This window comes from Rhinoraja longicauda, chromosome 11 (genome assembly GCF_053455715.1).
Source record: "Rhinoraja longicauda isolate Sanriku21f chromosome 11, sRhiLon1.1, whole genome shotgun sequence".
In the NCBI taxonomy this organism is placed as follows: domain Eukaryota; kingdom Metazoa; phylum Chordata; class Chondrichthyes; order Rajiformes; family Arhynchobatidae; genus Rhinoraja; species Rhinoraja longicauda.
In genome coordinates this window covers 7,336,141-7,352,612 of record NC_135963.1, presented here as the reverse complement: position 1 = coordinate 7,352,612, position 16,472 = coordinate 7,336,141, and the positions used below count along the sequence as shown (strand labels likewise).

Sequence of the window (16,472 nt, the reverse complement as noted above, 5' to 3'; positions counted from 1 at the left end):
AGACACACATGCACTAAAGATACACACACAGGCAAACATGCACTAAACATACACACACAGGCAAACATGCACTACACATACACACACATAGGTATACATGCACTGCACATACACACACACACACAGGCTCACATGCACTACACATGCACACATGCACTACACATGCACACAGGCACATGCACACACAGGCACACATGCACACACAGGCACACACATGGGCACACACACGGGCACACATGCATAAACAGACACACATGCACACACAGGCACACATGCACTAAACATACACAAACAGGCACACATGCACTAAACATACACAAACAGGCACACATGCACTAAAAGGAAACGCACGCACACGCAGGCACACATGCACAAAACATAAACACACACACACTATTGAATATTGCAATTAAGAGGAAACAGGAAGTTCAGACCTGTGTTATTTTTGGAAGCAGTCCAGGAAAGCTGCTGCAATTCCTAGCACAGTGCTCTCCCTCCAGTTGCTCTCTGTGTCTCATGAACACAAGGCCACAGCAACTCCCATTGACTTTACTCTGGGAAATGGGGAGAGAAAAGAATCTCCATTAGGTTGCAGGAATGTGAAGGTGTGTAATCTGCCTCCTTCGTGACTTACCATCAGGCTGACATACCCCAGGGCAAAAGAGTTCCTGCCCCGAATTGTGACGACCTTTGGTGGAGCTCCAAAAGAAATATTGGCTCTAGACTTTTAAGGGCAGCACAGTGCCACAGCAGTAGAGTTGCTGCATAACAGCACCAGAGACCTGGGTTCGATCCTGACTATCCGTACTGTCAGTACGGAGTTTGTACGTTCTCCCCGTGACCTGCTTGGGTTTTCTCCAAACGCTCCAGTTTCTTCCCACACTCCAAAGACATATGGGTTTGTAATGGAGTTGCCAATTGTCCCTTATTAGCTGGGACATCCCGTATAGTGGGCTAATTTGGCTTGTCCCGTATGCGACCGCTCTTGTCCCGTATTAGGCCTGGGGGGGCGCTGTAGGCCGAGACACTGTAGACCGAGACACTGTAGGCCCGGACAGTGTAGGCCCGGAGTCCCGGGCACCGCTTAACGGAGGTTGCGTGGCAACCCGCCTCCTGGCCCGGGCGGCTGCCATTGTTTGAAGCGGGAGCACGTGGCCGCTGGCTGCGTTAGGTCAGGTGGGGCGCGGGGCGGTGACGTCACCTTTTGTCCCTTATTTGGGAGTGAGAAAGTTGGCAACCCTAGTTTGTAGGCTAATTGGCTTTGGTAAAATTTGTAAAAATTATAGATTGTCCCTAATGTGTGTCGGATAGTGTCAGTGTACGGGGATTGCTGTTTAGCCTGCTTCCGCACTGTATCTCTAAACTAAAACTAAAAAAAATCAGACTGTGATGGACATTTCCAGACTGGAGAAGAATTATACATTGTTGTCCCAGGGAGTTGGTATTCAGACCTTACTCGTCCTACGATTTATCTTGGCTTAAACATAGGGAATACGATTTTAATGTTTCAGACTCTGAAAAAGGGTCCCGTCCCGAAACGCTGCCCATCCACGTTCTCCAGAGATGCCGCCCGACCCGCTGAGCTACTCCAGCACTCTGTGTGTCTTTTTTTGTAAGAGCGATTTTTTTTTTTGTAGCTCGATCGTTGTTACCTTCAGCGGCGTGGATATTGCAAACTTCAGTGAAGGGATGAGCGGGCACGCGATTACTTAGCATTAAAGCCTGGGGCTTAAAAGGGGGCCTTACATTGCAGTTAAAAAGTTCACGGTCGGGAGGTCAAAAGGTTGTCCACCTGCTGATGTTCAGTGGTGATCGCTTGCCTCAACTCAGATGGAAAATAATATTTTGAGCTTATGGTTTCCTTCCTCTTCCTCTCAGGCCACAAGGTCCCACAGAAAACCTTACTGGCGCTGTCGACCTGGGGCTGCCCGACATGATCTTACTGTATTTCTTAAAGGGGTCTTACTGTATTTCTTAAAGGGGTCTTACTGTATTTCTTAAACTACGTGTAGTTAAGTCAAAAGATCCCTTGCTTCTTCCCCTTTAAGAAATTGAACAGCACAGCACAGGAACAGGCCCTTCGGCCCACAATGTTTGTGCCAAACATGATGCCAAATTATAACTGATCTCGACTGCGTGCATAAGAAAATAACTGCAGATGCTGGTACAAATCGAAGGTATTTATTCACAAAATGCTGGAGTAACTCAGCAGGTCAGGCAGCATCTCGGGAGGGAAGGAATGGGCGACGTTTCGGGTCGAGACCCTTCTTCAGGCTGATGTCAGGGGGGCGGGACAAAGGAAGGCACCTTGATCCATAATCCCTCTGTTCCCTGCAGTTCCATGTGCCTAGCTGAACGCCTTTCAAACTCCACTCTGGTACCGGCCTCCATCACCACCCCTGGCGATACGTACCAGGCCCCCACCCACTATTCTCTGCGTAAAAGACTTGCCCCTCACATCCACATTAAACTCTCCCCCCTCTCACCTTAGAGCTGTGCCCTCTAGTATTGGACATTTCCACACTGGGGAAAAAGGTTCTGGCTGTCGACCCCATCTATGCCCCTCGCGTCTTTGTGAGGTGGGAGAAAACCGGAGCACCCGGAGGCAACCCACGTGGTCACAGGGAGGACGTGCAAACTCCACACACACACATGGTACTCGAGGTCAGGATTGAACCGGTTTTTGTTCGCTCAGTCCGAATTTTAAAGCAAACTACAATTCCCACCGGCTGAAGTGATGCTTAAAACTAGATCCTCACCCTAAACCAGGCAGGTGGGACTAGTGCACCCTTGGTAGTTGCACTGAAGTGGTGCCTGGACTTTGGCCCTGACTTGGGGCCTACAAATCCTGGAGAGGGTCTTGAACCGACCACATTCATAGAACATGGAGCAGCAGCACAGCACAGGAACAAGCCCGTCGTACACAAAAGTGCTGGAGTAACGCAGAGGGTCAGGCAGCATCTCTGGAGGACATGCTTAGGTGACGGCTCAGAACGAGACCCCTTCTTCAGCCAAAGAAGGACCCTGACCCAAAACGTCACCTGTCCATGTCCTCCAGTGATGCTGCCTGGCCCGCTGCGTTACTCCAGCACTTTGTGTTCTTTTGTGTGAGCCAGCATATGCGTTGCCTAGTTTAACAATTCTCCTCTGCCTGCACGTGATCAATATCCCGAGTTATTGAGTCACTCAGCGTGGAAAAAAGCTCCTTCGGCCCAACTTGCCCACTCCGACCAACATGTCCCAAGCGCACTGATCCCACCTGCCTGTGTACCTGTCTAAATACTCCTTGAATGTTGCGAGATTACCTGAAGCGTCACCTACCCAGGTCCTCCAGAGATGCTGCTTGACACGCTGCATCACTCCAGCACTTTGTGTACCTTCAGGTCCTTGAATCTGGATCAAAGTCCAGACAACACCTCTGTGCAGTTGCTGAGGGTATATAGTGTAAGGAAATAATTGCAGATGCTGGTACAAATCGAAGGTATTTATTTCACAGAATGCTGGAGTAACTCAGCAGGTCAGGCAGCATCTCAGGAGAGAAGGAATGGGCGACGTTTCAGGTCGAGACCCTTCTTCAGACTCGACCCGAAACGTCACCCATTTCTTCTCTCCAGGGAGGCAGCCTGTCCCGCTGAGTTACTCCAGCTTTTTGTGTCTATCTCAGGTTTGTCGGTTAATTAACGAAGTTGGAAGTTGTCCCCAGTGTGTAGTGTGTGCTGGTGTAAACAGGGGTCGCCGGTCAGCACCGACTAAGTGGGCTGAAGGGCCTTATAGTACTGCCTTGTCCAAGGTTCCATGAAATCATCAAATGAGGCTCAGCTTGTCCCCTTGGGGAGATGTAAAACATCCCAGGCATTGTAACAAAGAACAATAGAAGGATAGTCCCCAAGAGTCTTGACTAATACTCATTCCTCAACGAATATCACAATGCACATTGACCAGAGAAAACCCGGCGTGATTATCACATTGCTGTATAGAGGAAATCTGCAGGCAAAGGGTTAGCAGCCGTTTCCTCCATCTACATCACACTTCCTTATCTGTAAAGAACACTGGGATGTGCTGAAGTTAAGCGTGGGGCTCTATAAACACTAGCCGTGGTTTCTGAGTCAACACACTGGAAGGAGCACGGTGGCGCAGCGGTAGAATTGCTGCTTTACCGCGCCGGAGACCCGGGTTCCATCCTGACTATGGGTGCTGCCTGCACGGAGTTTGTACATTCTCCCCGTGACCTGCATGGGTTTCCTCCGGGTTTCTCCGGTTTCTCCCCCACACTCCAAAGACACACAGGTTTTGTCGGCTGTGTAGGAAGGAATTGCAGATGCTGGTTTAAACCGAAGATAGACACAAAAAAGCTGTAGTTACTCAGCGGGACAGGCAGCATCCCTGGCGAGAAGGAATGGGTGACCTTTCGGGTCGAGACCCTTCTTCAGACTCGACCCGAAACGTCACCCATTCCTTCTCTCCAGAGATGCTGCCTGCCCCGCTGAGTTACTCCAGCTTTTTGTGTCTATCTCGGGTTTGTCGGTTAATTAACTAAGTTGTAAGCTGTCCCTAGTGTGTAGTGTCTGCTGGTGTAACAGGGGTCGCTGGTCGGCACCGACTCAGTGGGCTGAAGGGCCTGTTTCCGCGCTGTATCTCTAAACTAAACTAAACTACACTTGGAAATGTGAACCTAAGCAAGTCCTTTCTTCATCTGACAGATTTCTAGATCAATCACTGATCGCTGAGAAAAGATCTTTACCTGTTCAACCTTTCCTGTTTACAATAACCCTGCGATATGTTCAAATTCATAAAGTTTCCAATAACCAAGTTTGAACTTTTTAATTGTACTTTTGTGCCATATTTCTGTTATTAATTCCTTTATCCCATATTTGTATTGAAAAGTGCAGGCAACCTGACTGCATTGATAGGAAAGGTTTAGATGGATAAGGGCCAGGTGCTGGCAAATGGGACTAGCTTGGATGCCATGGATGAGTTGGGCCGAAGGGCCTGTTTCTGTACTGCACAATCCGACTCTATGACTTTCATAGCTTCATAAGTTCATAAGTGATAGGAGTAGAATCAGGCCATTCGGCCCATCAAGTCTACTCCGCCATTCAATCAATAGACAATAGACAATAGGTGCAGGGGGAGGCCATTCGGCCCTTCGAGCCAGCACGCCATTCAATGTGATCATGGCTGATCATTCTCAATCAGTACCCCATTCCTGCCTTCTCCCCATATCCCCTGACTCCGCTATCCTTAAGAGCTCTATCTAGACTCCGCTATCCTTAAGAGCTCAATCATGGCTGATCTATCTCTCCCTCCTAACCCCATTCTCCTGCCTTCTCCCAATTACCTCTGACACCCATACTAATCAAGAATCTATCAATCTCTGCCTTAAAAATATCCACTGACTTGGCCTCCACAGCCTTCTGTGGCAATGAATTCCACAGATTCACCACCCTCTGACTAAAGAAATTCCTCCTCGTCTCCTTCCTAAAGGTACGTCCTTTAATTCTGAGGCTATGGCCTCTGGTCCTGGACTCTCCCACCAATGGAAACATCCTCTCCGCATCCACTCTATCCAGGCCTTTCACCAGGACTTTAATGAGCAAAAGAATGCCATTTAGAGTTCATTAGGTGTTGTGTTGTAAGTGGTGAGAGAATTGGGAGACTCGTGAGAGGAATGGGGTTGAACAACTATTTTTTTTGTTTAGCTTAGTTTGGAGATACTGGCCGGAAACAGGCCCTTTGGCCCATCGAGTCCGCACTGACCAGCGATCTATCCCCCCTCCCCCCACCGCATATTAACACTTACCATTTAGAACAGAGATGAGGAAAAACTTTTTCAGTCAGAGAGTTGTGAATCTGTGGAATTCTCTGCCTCAGAGGGCAGTGGAGGCCAATTCTCTGAATACATTCAAGAGAGAGCTAGATAGAGCTCTTAAGGACAGCGGAGTCAGGGGGTATGGGGAGAAAGAAGGAACGGGGTACTGATTGAGAATGATCAGCCATGATCACATTGAATGGCGGTGCTGGCTCGAAGGGCCGAATGGCCTATTCCTGCACCTATTGTCTATTGTCTGTTACCCATCACACACTGGGGAGCAATTTTTTTACATTGATACCAAGTCAATTAACCTACAAACTTGCACGTCTTTAGAGTGTGGGAGGAAAGTGAAGATCTCGGAGAAAACCCCGCGCAGGTCACGGGGAGAACGTACAAACTCCGTACGGACAAGCGCCCGCGGTCAGGATGGAACCCGGGTCTCTGGCGCTGTCAGGCAGCAACTCTACCGCTGCGCCACCGTGCTGCCCCGTACACTTTTTAATGGATGCAGCTTCTCTCAATATTAGACATACCGCTGATACTAATGAACAACGCTGTTACCACTGGCTGGACATTATGTGAACAGGCAACAGTAAGTGCAGATTGCAAACCACGGGTGCAGGTTAATGACACATTGAGATCATTTTCGGGGCTATTGAATTTAGTCCCCAGTGTGTTTGGCCAGTAGTTAACAACAGTGAATTGTGGTTCTCATTTCCTGCTCATTTTCTTAATGTTATTTGCATGGACTCATTTAATTTAGATTGAATTTGAATTAAATAACACTACCTAAATTATGCAGATGGGTTTTATTCAAATGCAAGCCAAATTTAGAACCTGCTGCTTTGCCAAGATTGCCAATTCCCGGAATGAATCCCACATTTTTCTCGCTGCCCTGATGGAAATTGGATTTGATGAATTTTCCACTGCAATAAGGTTGCTGGCCATCGGAGAGGGGAGAGAGAGAGGGAGGGAGAGGGAGAGGGAGAGGGAGAGGGAGAGGGAGAGGGAGAGGGAGAGGGAGAGGGAGAGGGAGAGGGAGAGGGAGAGGGAGAGGGAGAGGGAGAGAGAGGGAGATGGAGAGGAGGAGAGGGAGAGGGAGGGAGAGAGAGAGGGAGAGGGGGAGGGGGAGGGGGAGAGGGAGAGGGAGAGAGAGAGGGGGAGAGGGAGGGGAGAGAGGGAGAGAGGGAGAGAGGAAGAGAGAGAGAGAGAGAGAGAGAGCGAGAGAGACAGGGAAAGGGAGAGAGAGAGAGAGAGTGTGTGTGTGTGTGTGTGTGTTATGGCCCCTGAATTGCCTGGCTATCGTTTCTACAAAGGTTTCTGGAGCTTGGCAGAAAATGAAGCTTTGTTAGTAATGCCATATTCAGTTTCAGTTTTGTTTATTATCACGTGTACCGAGGTACAGTGAAAAGCTTTTGTTGCATGCTAACCGGTCAGCACAAAGACAATCGATCTCCATTTACAGTGTATAGATACATGATAATAGAATAACGTTTCGTGCAAGATAAAGCCAGCAAGTCCGATCAAGGATAGTCCGAGGGTCACCAAAGAGATAAATAGTAGTTCAGCACTGAGTTACTCCAGCATTTTGTGTCTATCTTCGATTTAAATCAGCATCTGCAGTTCTTTCCTATATATATATATATATATACATACACATAAAAAACAAACATCGATAATAGGGCAATAATAACAATAATAATCTATGTCGTTCAGAGTTTAATTGAGGTTGTAGTGTTTAATAGCCTGATGGCTGTAGGCAAGAAGCTGTTCCTTAATGCGGACGTTACAGTTTCCGTCTGAAGAAGGGTCTCGACCCGAAATGTCACCCGTTCCCGAGATGCTGCCTGATCCACTGAGTTACTCCAGCATTTTGTGTCTACCTCCGATTTAAACCAGCATCTGCAGTTTATTTTTCAACACGTTACAGTTTCCATATCGGCTCTATTCTCTGTTTATTAAAGATTGCCCCTCAGGTGTCTTTCAAATCTGTCCCCTTTCGCCTTAAACCTATGGCCACTACTTTTAGACTCCCCCACCCTGGGGATACGACTGTGCACCTTATCTACGCCTGTTTTGATTTTATAAACTCGTGAGGGTTGCTTTAACAAGATATGATGTTCGCAGTAGAGTTGCTGCCTTGCAGAGCCAAAGACCCAGGTTCAACCCTGACTACGGGTGCTGTCTGTACGGATATTGAACCTTCTCCCTGTGACAGCGTGGGTTTTCTCCGGGTGCTCCGGTTTCCACCCACATTGTAAAGACGTGCAGGTTTGTAGGTAAACTGTCCCTAGTGTGTAGGATAGAGCTGGTGTGAACAGGTGATCGCTGATTGGCGTGGACTCGATGGGCTGAAGGGCCCGTCTCCACGCTGGATCTCTGAAGTCTAAATCCACCAGAAGCTGTCTTGTGATTAGGGTGGAGAGTCCAGGACGAAGCAGAAAGGTGAGAGTGGGTAATGTCATTTTACGTTTATGGCTTGCATTAGCAAATAACCTCAGCAAATACAGCAGATGCTGTTCGCAATTTCATTTCCCACTATGTTTTGCTGAGTGACTGGGTTGAACATATGGAGATGCATTTGGATAGAGTCACGGAAGCAAGCACACGTGCTCTCCATAATAGATTGGAGAACCCCGAACCCAGACCCAGGGAAAAATCAGACGGGATCTGATCTGATAACAGGTGCAAGAGGAGCCGGAAGCAAACATTGTCGGAGGAGGTAGTCGAGGCAGGGACTATCGCGACGTTTAAGAAACATTTAGACAGGTAGATGGATAGGACAGGTTTAGAGGGAAATGCAGGCAGGAGGGACTAGTGTCGATGGGACATGTTGGTCGGTGTGGGCAAGTTGAGCCGAAGGATCTGTTTCCACACTATCACTCTATGACTCCATGATTCTATGTAGGAAAATAACTGCAGATGCTGGTACAAATGGAAGGTATTTATTCACAAAATGCTGGAGTAACTCAGCGGGTCAGGCAGCATCTCAGGAGAGAAGGAATGGGTGACGTTTCGGGTCGAGACCCTTCTTCAGACTGATGTCAGGGGGGGGCGGGACAAAGGAAGGATATAGGTGGAGATAGGAAGACAGTGGAAGTTCTGGGAAGGGGAGGGGAAGAGAGGGACAGAGGAACTATCTAAAGTTGGAGAAGTCGACGTTCATACCGCTGGCCCAGGCGAAATATGAGGTGCTGTTCCTCCAATTTCCAGTGGGCCTCACTATGGCACTGGAGGAGGCCCATGTGATTGGAGCCAGTCTGAGGAAGCCCGTTCTCTGATAGAGCCATTGTTGCGAATGGAGAGGAAGAGGTTTCCCAAGTAACCTACAAACCTGCACGTCTTTGGGCTGTGGGAGGTGCCCAGAGTAGACCCACACGGTCACGGGGAGAACGTTTACAAACTCCGTACGGACAGCACCCGCGGTCAGGATGGAACCCGGGTCTCCTGCGCTGTAGGGCAGCAACTCTGCCGTTGCGCCACCGTGCCGCCCCGATCGTCAGAGAGATTGATGTTGACTGTTGATGTCTCGAGTCAGAACACTTCTTTTGGACAAAGCCTAGAGGAGAGATGGGCCCAAAATGCCGGAGCAACTCAATGTGTCAAGTTTAGTTTAGTTTAAGTTTAGAGATACAGCGCGGAAACAGGCCCTTCGGCCCACCGAGTCCGTGCCGCCCAGCGATCCCCGCACATTTACACTACCCTACACACACACACACACACACACGCACGCACGCACGCACGCACGCACGCACGCACGCACGCACGCACGCACGCACGCACGCACACACACACACACACACACACACACACAGGGGACAATGTACATTTATACCCAGTCAATTAACCGACAAACCTGCGCTTCTTTGGAGTGTGGGAGGAAACCGAAGATCTCGGAGAAAACCCACGCAGGTCACGGGGAGAGCGTACAAACTCCGTACAGACAGCACCCGTAGTCGGGATCGAACCCGGGTCTCTGGTGCTGTAAGGCAGCAACTCTACCGCTGCGCCACCGAGCCGCCCAGGCAACATCTCTGGAGAAAACAACAGTTAACGTTTCAGGTCGGGACCCTTCCTCGGACTATCAACCTCTATCTCCCATCCGCTCATGTACAGTCTTTTTTTTTTAACTGGATAACACGCAAACTCTATGACTCCATGACTCTATGTAAGAAAATAACTGCAGATGCTGGTACAAATGGAAGGTAATTATTCACAAAATGCTGGAGTAACTCAGCAGGTCAGGCAGCATCTCAGGAGAGAAGGAATGGGTGACGTTTCGGGTCGAGACCCTCCTTCAGACTGATGTCGGGGGGGCGGGACAAAGGAAGGATATAGGTGGAGACAGGAAGATAGAGGGAGTACTGGGAAGGAGGAGGAGAAGAGAGGGACAGAGGAACTATCTAAAGTTGGAGAAGTCAACGTTCATACCGCTGGGCTGCAGCTGCCCAGGGGAGTTTCACTGCAACTCGTACATGTGACTGTGATAATAAACTAAGCTAAACTCTTCCAGTGCAGACTAAGGGTCCTGACCCGAAAGGTTGGTTGTACTTTCTAACCAAAGATGCCGCTCATCCCATTGAGTCCCCCCCCCCCCACCCCCCCCCCCCCCCCAGCAGATTGTTTGTCCATCCAGTTTCCAGCATCTGCAGTCTCTCGCGTCTCTTCTTTATCAGCAACCCAAGTTCCTTTAGCCAGAGTGTGGACACTTCCTTTCCTGGCATCTGATGGTGGCAGTGCCATCTGGTGCAGACAGACTGTGTTCAAAGGCAAATCCAGAAGTGCTCTCCTGATCGTCAAAAGCCAGTGGGTGTATAGGTTCTCAGAGTAGAATCAGGCCGTTCGGCCCATCAAGTCCACTCCGCCATTCAATCATGGCTGACCTATCTCTCCCTCCTAACCTCAATTCTCCTGCCTTCTCCCCATAACCGGCGGCACGGTGGCGCAGCGGTAGAGTTGCTGCCTTACAGCGAATGCAGCGCCGGAGACTCAGGTTCGATCCTGACTACAGGCGCCGTCTGTACGGAGTTTGTACGTTCTCCCCGTGACCTGCGTGGGTTTTCTCCGAGATCTTCGGTTTCCTCCCACACTCCAAAGACGTACAGGTATGTAGGTTAATTGGCTGGGCAAATGTAAAAATTGTCCCTAGTGTGCGTACGATAGTGTTAGTGTGCGGGGATCGCTGGGCGGTGCGGACTCGGTGGGCCGAAGGGCCTGTTTCCGCGCTGTATCACTAAATCGAAAAACATCTAACCCCTGACACCCGTACTAATCAAGAATCTGTCTACCTCTGCCTTGAAAATACCCACTGACTTGGCCTCCACAGCCGTCTGTGCCAATGAGTTCCACAGATTCACCACCCTCTGACTAAAGAAGTTCCTCCTCATCTCCTTCCTAAAGGAGCGTCCTTTAATTCTGAGGCTGTGGCCTCTGGTCCTAGACTCTCCCACTGGTGGAAACATCCTCTCCACATCCACTCTGTCCAGGCCTGGAACCCGCTGCCAAGGGCGGTGGTGGGGGGCAGATACCACAGTGGCATTTAAGAGTTGAGTAGGCAGGAACTGCAGATGCTGGTTTAAACCAAAGATAGGCACAAAAGGCTGGAGTAACTCAGCGGGAGGGACAGGCAGCATCTCTGGACTCTGGTCCTAGGCTCTCCCGACAGTGGGAGCATTGTTTCCACACCCACGCCATCCAAGCCTTTCATTGTAGGATCATTGGTGATCCTTTGTAAGGAGAGTCCCTGGATAAAAAGGCCAGATTCACCAGTCCACTCTGGCCACTGCGTATCAGGGCCACTGGCCTTCTTGACCGATGATAGACGCAGAATGCTGGAGTAACTCGGCGGGACAGGCAGAATCGAGACCCTTCTTCCCGACCGGTTCTACGTATTAAATAAAGCACGTGGATAATCAGCTTTAGCCGGGAAGCAGCCCATCATGATCCCAGAACACAGCGCTCTTTATTCTAACCGCGGTGCAATTATACTGCTGCTGCATCGTTCAGACAGACTTTTGCTAAGTGCCTTGGATCAGATGTTGGAGAGGTCAGATGTTGGAGAGGTCAGATGTTGGAGGCGCCTTCTGACCATTTTGCCTGCTGCATCGTTACTCTCACAGTACGGAGCTATGGGTGAAGGGCTCGAGACAGACTGCCTTGCCCCCCCCGGGCAAGACGCGCAGCCCGGCAAGGGGGAAAGTAAGTCACCGAAGATAGACGCAAAACGCTGGAGTAACTCAGCGGGACAGGCAGCATCCAGCATGGAGTAATCCCAACATTTCCTGTCTATCTTCGGTTTAAACCAGTATCTGCAGTTCTTTCCTAAACTAAATTGGGTACTGCCTATGTGGAGTTTGCACGTTCCCCCATGGATTTTCTCCGGGTGCTCTGGTTTCCTCCCATACCCAAAAGAAGTGCTGGTTAGCAGGTTAGTTGGCCACTGCAACGTGTCCCTGGTGTGTAGGCAGGTGGTTGTACTTAGACAATAGACAATAGACAATAGGTGCAGGAGGAGGCCATTCGGCCCTTCGAGCCAGCAGCGCCATTCAATGTGATCATGGCTGATCATTCTCAATCAGTACCCCGTTCCTGCCTTCTCCCCATACCCCCTGACTCCGCTATCCTTAAGAGCTCTATCTAGCTCTCTCTTGAATGCATTCAGAGAATTGGCCTCCACTGCCTTCTGAGGCAGAGAATTCCACAGATTCACAACTCTCTGACTGAAAAAGTTTTTCCTCATCTCAGTTCTAAATGGCCTACCCCTTATTCTTAAACTGTGGCCCCTTGTTCTGGACTCCCCCAACATTGGGAACATGTTTCCTGCCTCTAACGTGTCCAACCCCTTAATAATCTTATACGTTTCGATAAGATCTCCTCTCATCCTTCTAAATTCCAGTGTATACAAGCCTAGTCGCTGCAGTTTTTCAACATATGGCAGTCCCGCCATTCCGGGAATTAACCTAGTAAACCTACGCTGCACGCCCTCAATAGCAGTTACTTCAGGGGAGTTGAGGAGAATGTGGGGAAGATTGAAAAATTGATTCATGTAGGTTTAGCATAAATGAATGGTTGATACCATGCACTCGATGGACTGAAGGGACTCTTTCCACACATATCCCTATTTGACTCTATTATCGGTCTTAACGAATGGTGAAGATCCAGAAAAATGAGAGACAGGCTGATTACAATGGAGGCATTTAGTATATGTCGGAAGGAACTGCAGATGCTGGTTTATACTGAAGATAGACACAAAATGCTGCAGCATCTCTGGAGAAAAGGAATGGGTGATGGTTTGAGTCGGAACCTTTCTTCGGACTTCAGACCCGGAATGTCACCTATTCCATCTTTTTTTTTTTAGAGATACAGCGCAGAAACAGGCCCTTCGGCCCACCGGGTCCGCGCCGCCCAGCGATCCCCGCACACGAACATTATCCTACACCCCACTAGGGACAATTTTTACATTTGTCCAAGCCAATTAACCTACATACCTGCACGTCTTTGGAGTGTGGGAGGAAACCGAAGATCTCGGAGAAAACCCACGCGGGTCACGGGGAGAACGTACAAACTCCGTACAGGCGGCGCCCGTAGTCAGGATCGAACCTGGGTCTCCGGCGCTGCATTCGCTGTAAGGCAGCAACTCTACCGCTGCGCCACCGTGCCGCCCCTTTCACACGTTAGTCAGTGTTTGCTTGGTGTGTGTAGCCCCAGCACAACAGATGAAGAGAGGATGTTAACCTGACAGTTATTGTGAGCACACCTAGGGAGCAACCTCACCCCTCGGTTTCGAGCCAGGTGCATCAACTTCCTTCATTTGAATCATTACCTGAACCCTGAATACTTGCCTAATCCAGTCCTTCCTCTTTTTAAAATGCTCTGGCTTCATTAGCCAAGCTTTTTTAGACACCTGCTTCACTCTGTGTGTCGTGGTCACATTCGCAACTGTTTTGGAGTGTTAAACATAGAACATAGAACATAGAACAGTACAGCACAGAAACAGGGTCTTCAGCCCATAATGTCTACGTCGAACCTGATGCCAACTTAAACTAATCTCCTCTGCCTGTTTCGTACATTCCCTCCACTCCCGACATATCCACGTGCCTATCTAAAAGCCTCTTAAATGCCACTACTGAATAAGCCATCACCATCGGTTGATGTGTCTTACCCCATTAAAAAGTTTGTCTCAATCCTAACAGAAAAAAAGACACCACAAGGAACTGAGATTGGTCAGAATCTCCTTCCCAGAGTGAAAATGTCAAAGACTAAAGAGTCAAGAGTGTTACGTCCTGAAACGGAACAATGAGATTCTTACTTGCAGCAGCACAATAGACAATAGACAATAGGTGCAGGAGTAGGCCATTCGGCCCTTCGAGCCTGCACCACCATTCAATGTGATCATGGCTGATCATTCTCAATCAGTACCCCGTTCCTGCCTTCTCCCCATACCCCCTGACTCAGCTATCCTTAAGAGCTCTATCTAGCTCATCAAATATGGAAGCATAGTTCTCTGTAAAACCCTTAATAAACAGCAAAAAAGTTCCAGACAGACAGACAGACAGACAGACAGACAGACAGACAGGCAGGCAGGCAGGCAGGCAGGCAGGCAGACAGACAGACAGGCAGGCAGGCAGGCAGGCAGGCAGGCAGGCAGGCAGACAGACAGACAGACGCAAAGACAAAAATAAAGCTCCCAAGTCGATGTAGTTCAGAACTTGTTTGTAGGTTGTGGTGTTTAATAGCCTGATGGTTGTCAGGGAGAAGCTGCTCCTGAACTTGGATGTTACAGGGCACAGATCTAAGGTGAAAGGGGCAAATTTTAAAGGGGACGTTTAAAGTTTTTTACACAGAGGGTGGTGACTGACTGGCACATGATGCCAGTGGTGGCAGGATAGGGTAGTGGCATTGAAGAGGCTTGTAGATAGACACATGGATATGCAGGGAATGGATGGGGTATGGATCATGTGCAGGCAAATGGGGTTAGTCTACCTTGGCATCATGTTCAGCACGGACATTGTGGGCCGAAGGGCCTGTTCCCGTGGTGTACCGCTCTGCGTTCTATGCTGTAGATGAGGAATGAGGAACAGTCTGGCCATAAAGAGTTACTGAGTGCCTGATTGAACATCCCTGCAGCTAAATAGCAAACAGCAATGTGGCAGCAGATTCCTCCTTGCAGCCGAGCAGTTAGTCCAATATGATAAATGCAAGTTAGTTAATTTTTATAGTGACTGTAAATTTGCAGAACACATGTTTTTTTGTAGCCTCTGTGTGTTATGTAAGCTGGTGCCTGCCACACATGCAACGATGCCATTAAGTGAAGACACGTGTGTGCGTGTGTGTGCCTGTGTCTCCTTCCAGGTTTCTCATCTACTGCTGCTCCAGCAGATACAGAAGAGCCAAGTTGTCCTCGTTCTCCATCAGGGGGCGACATTCGGAGAAGGGCAACGGCAGCGGTGGCGATAATCCCCTGTGTCCGATGGCAGATGGAAAGGAATCAGGCAAGACCCTGGGTCTGGACCCCTACGTCTGAGGAGAAGCGTGCAGGGAGGGAACTGTAGATGCTGCAACCCCAGACAAGGCCAACGGCCAAGGATGCCAACCACCAGGCCCCACCCACCCAACCCCCATCCCCCGCTCGCGCGCAGGATGACAGACTTGCTCTTCGTGACTCCTTTCCGCTTTTGGGTTGGGGAGAGAACTCTGATCCGGGCGGATGGAAGGACTGAAGGAAGGGTCTGAAGAAGGGTCTCGCCCCAAATCGTTGCCCGTTCCTTCTCGCCAGAGACGCTGCCCCGTCCCGCTGAGGCGGAAGGGAGGAACTGTTCGTAAGACGGACCGGATAGAGAAGGCTTCGGCCCAGTCCTTTCAACCTCTGCAGTTTCCACCCACCCCCCCCCCCAAGGGACAAGGAAGCAAATACCCGGTGGAGAAAAAGGTATCGGAGGACTAGAAACAAGAGCAGCAAAAGACACTTCGGGCAAGCTGGGCCACAACACTTGTTAGAAGGCGAGAACCTGTCCAAACCTGCTCAACTATCTTTGCAGGATGACTTGTCATTGAGCGGGCCAAAGAAAATATTGAAGAACAAATCTGCAGTAACGCAAGAAAATTGGGTGGCTCTTAAACTCGAGCTCAGTTGTCCTGCACTCTCAAGCTTCGACAGTGAGTTAAGCTTGCAATGAATCAATCAGTTAACTGTTTCTTCGCTTCCGAATGAATATATCGGCAATGTTTGCACTCCAGCGGCCTGTGGACTATAGAGTAAGGCTGAGAATTAACTTTCTGAATGCACTTTTTGTTTTTTGTAAACGTTACTCAGTAACTTCTATGAAGCATTTATCAGATGACAAAGATTGTATTACAGCCTGTCGGCTCCAAGCTAACACTACATAAAGGGTTAAGAGAAAGAAAAAAAAAGTTTGCACCGTTTCGCTTTTTTTTAACTCTCTTCCCCACGTCTAGGTTACGAAATGTGTAGGAAGGAACTGCAGATGCTGGCTTAAACCGAAGGTAGACACAAAAAAACTGGATTAACTCAGCGGGACAGGCAGCATCTCTGGAGAGAAGAGGAGTTGAGTATAGGAGCAAAGAGGTCCTTCTGCAGTTGTACAGGGCCCTAGTGAGACCGCACCTGGAGTACTGTGTGCAGTTTTGGTCTCCAAATTTG

General features: G+C 49.3%; 1 protein-coding gene across 1 annotated transcript in view; it reads left to right on the top strand.

The window, feature by feature from the left end:
* LOC144598025 (uncharacterized) overlaps nt 1-16,148 on the top strand; it is a 222,304-nt gene extending 206,156 nt beyond the window's left edge. The window contains exon 5 of the mRNA XM_078407898.1: nt 15,164-16,148. Within this exon, the coding sequence (XP_078264024.1) occupies nt 15,164-15,335 (172 nt within the window). The 3' untranslated portion in view covers nt 15,336-16,148. The remainder of the gene's footprint in view (nt 1-15,163) is intronic.
* The last annotated feature ends 324 nt before the right edge of the window (nt 16,149-16,472 follow it).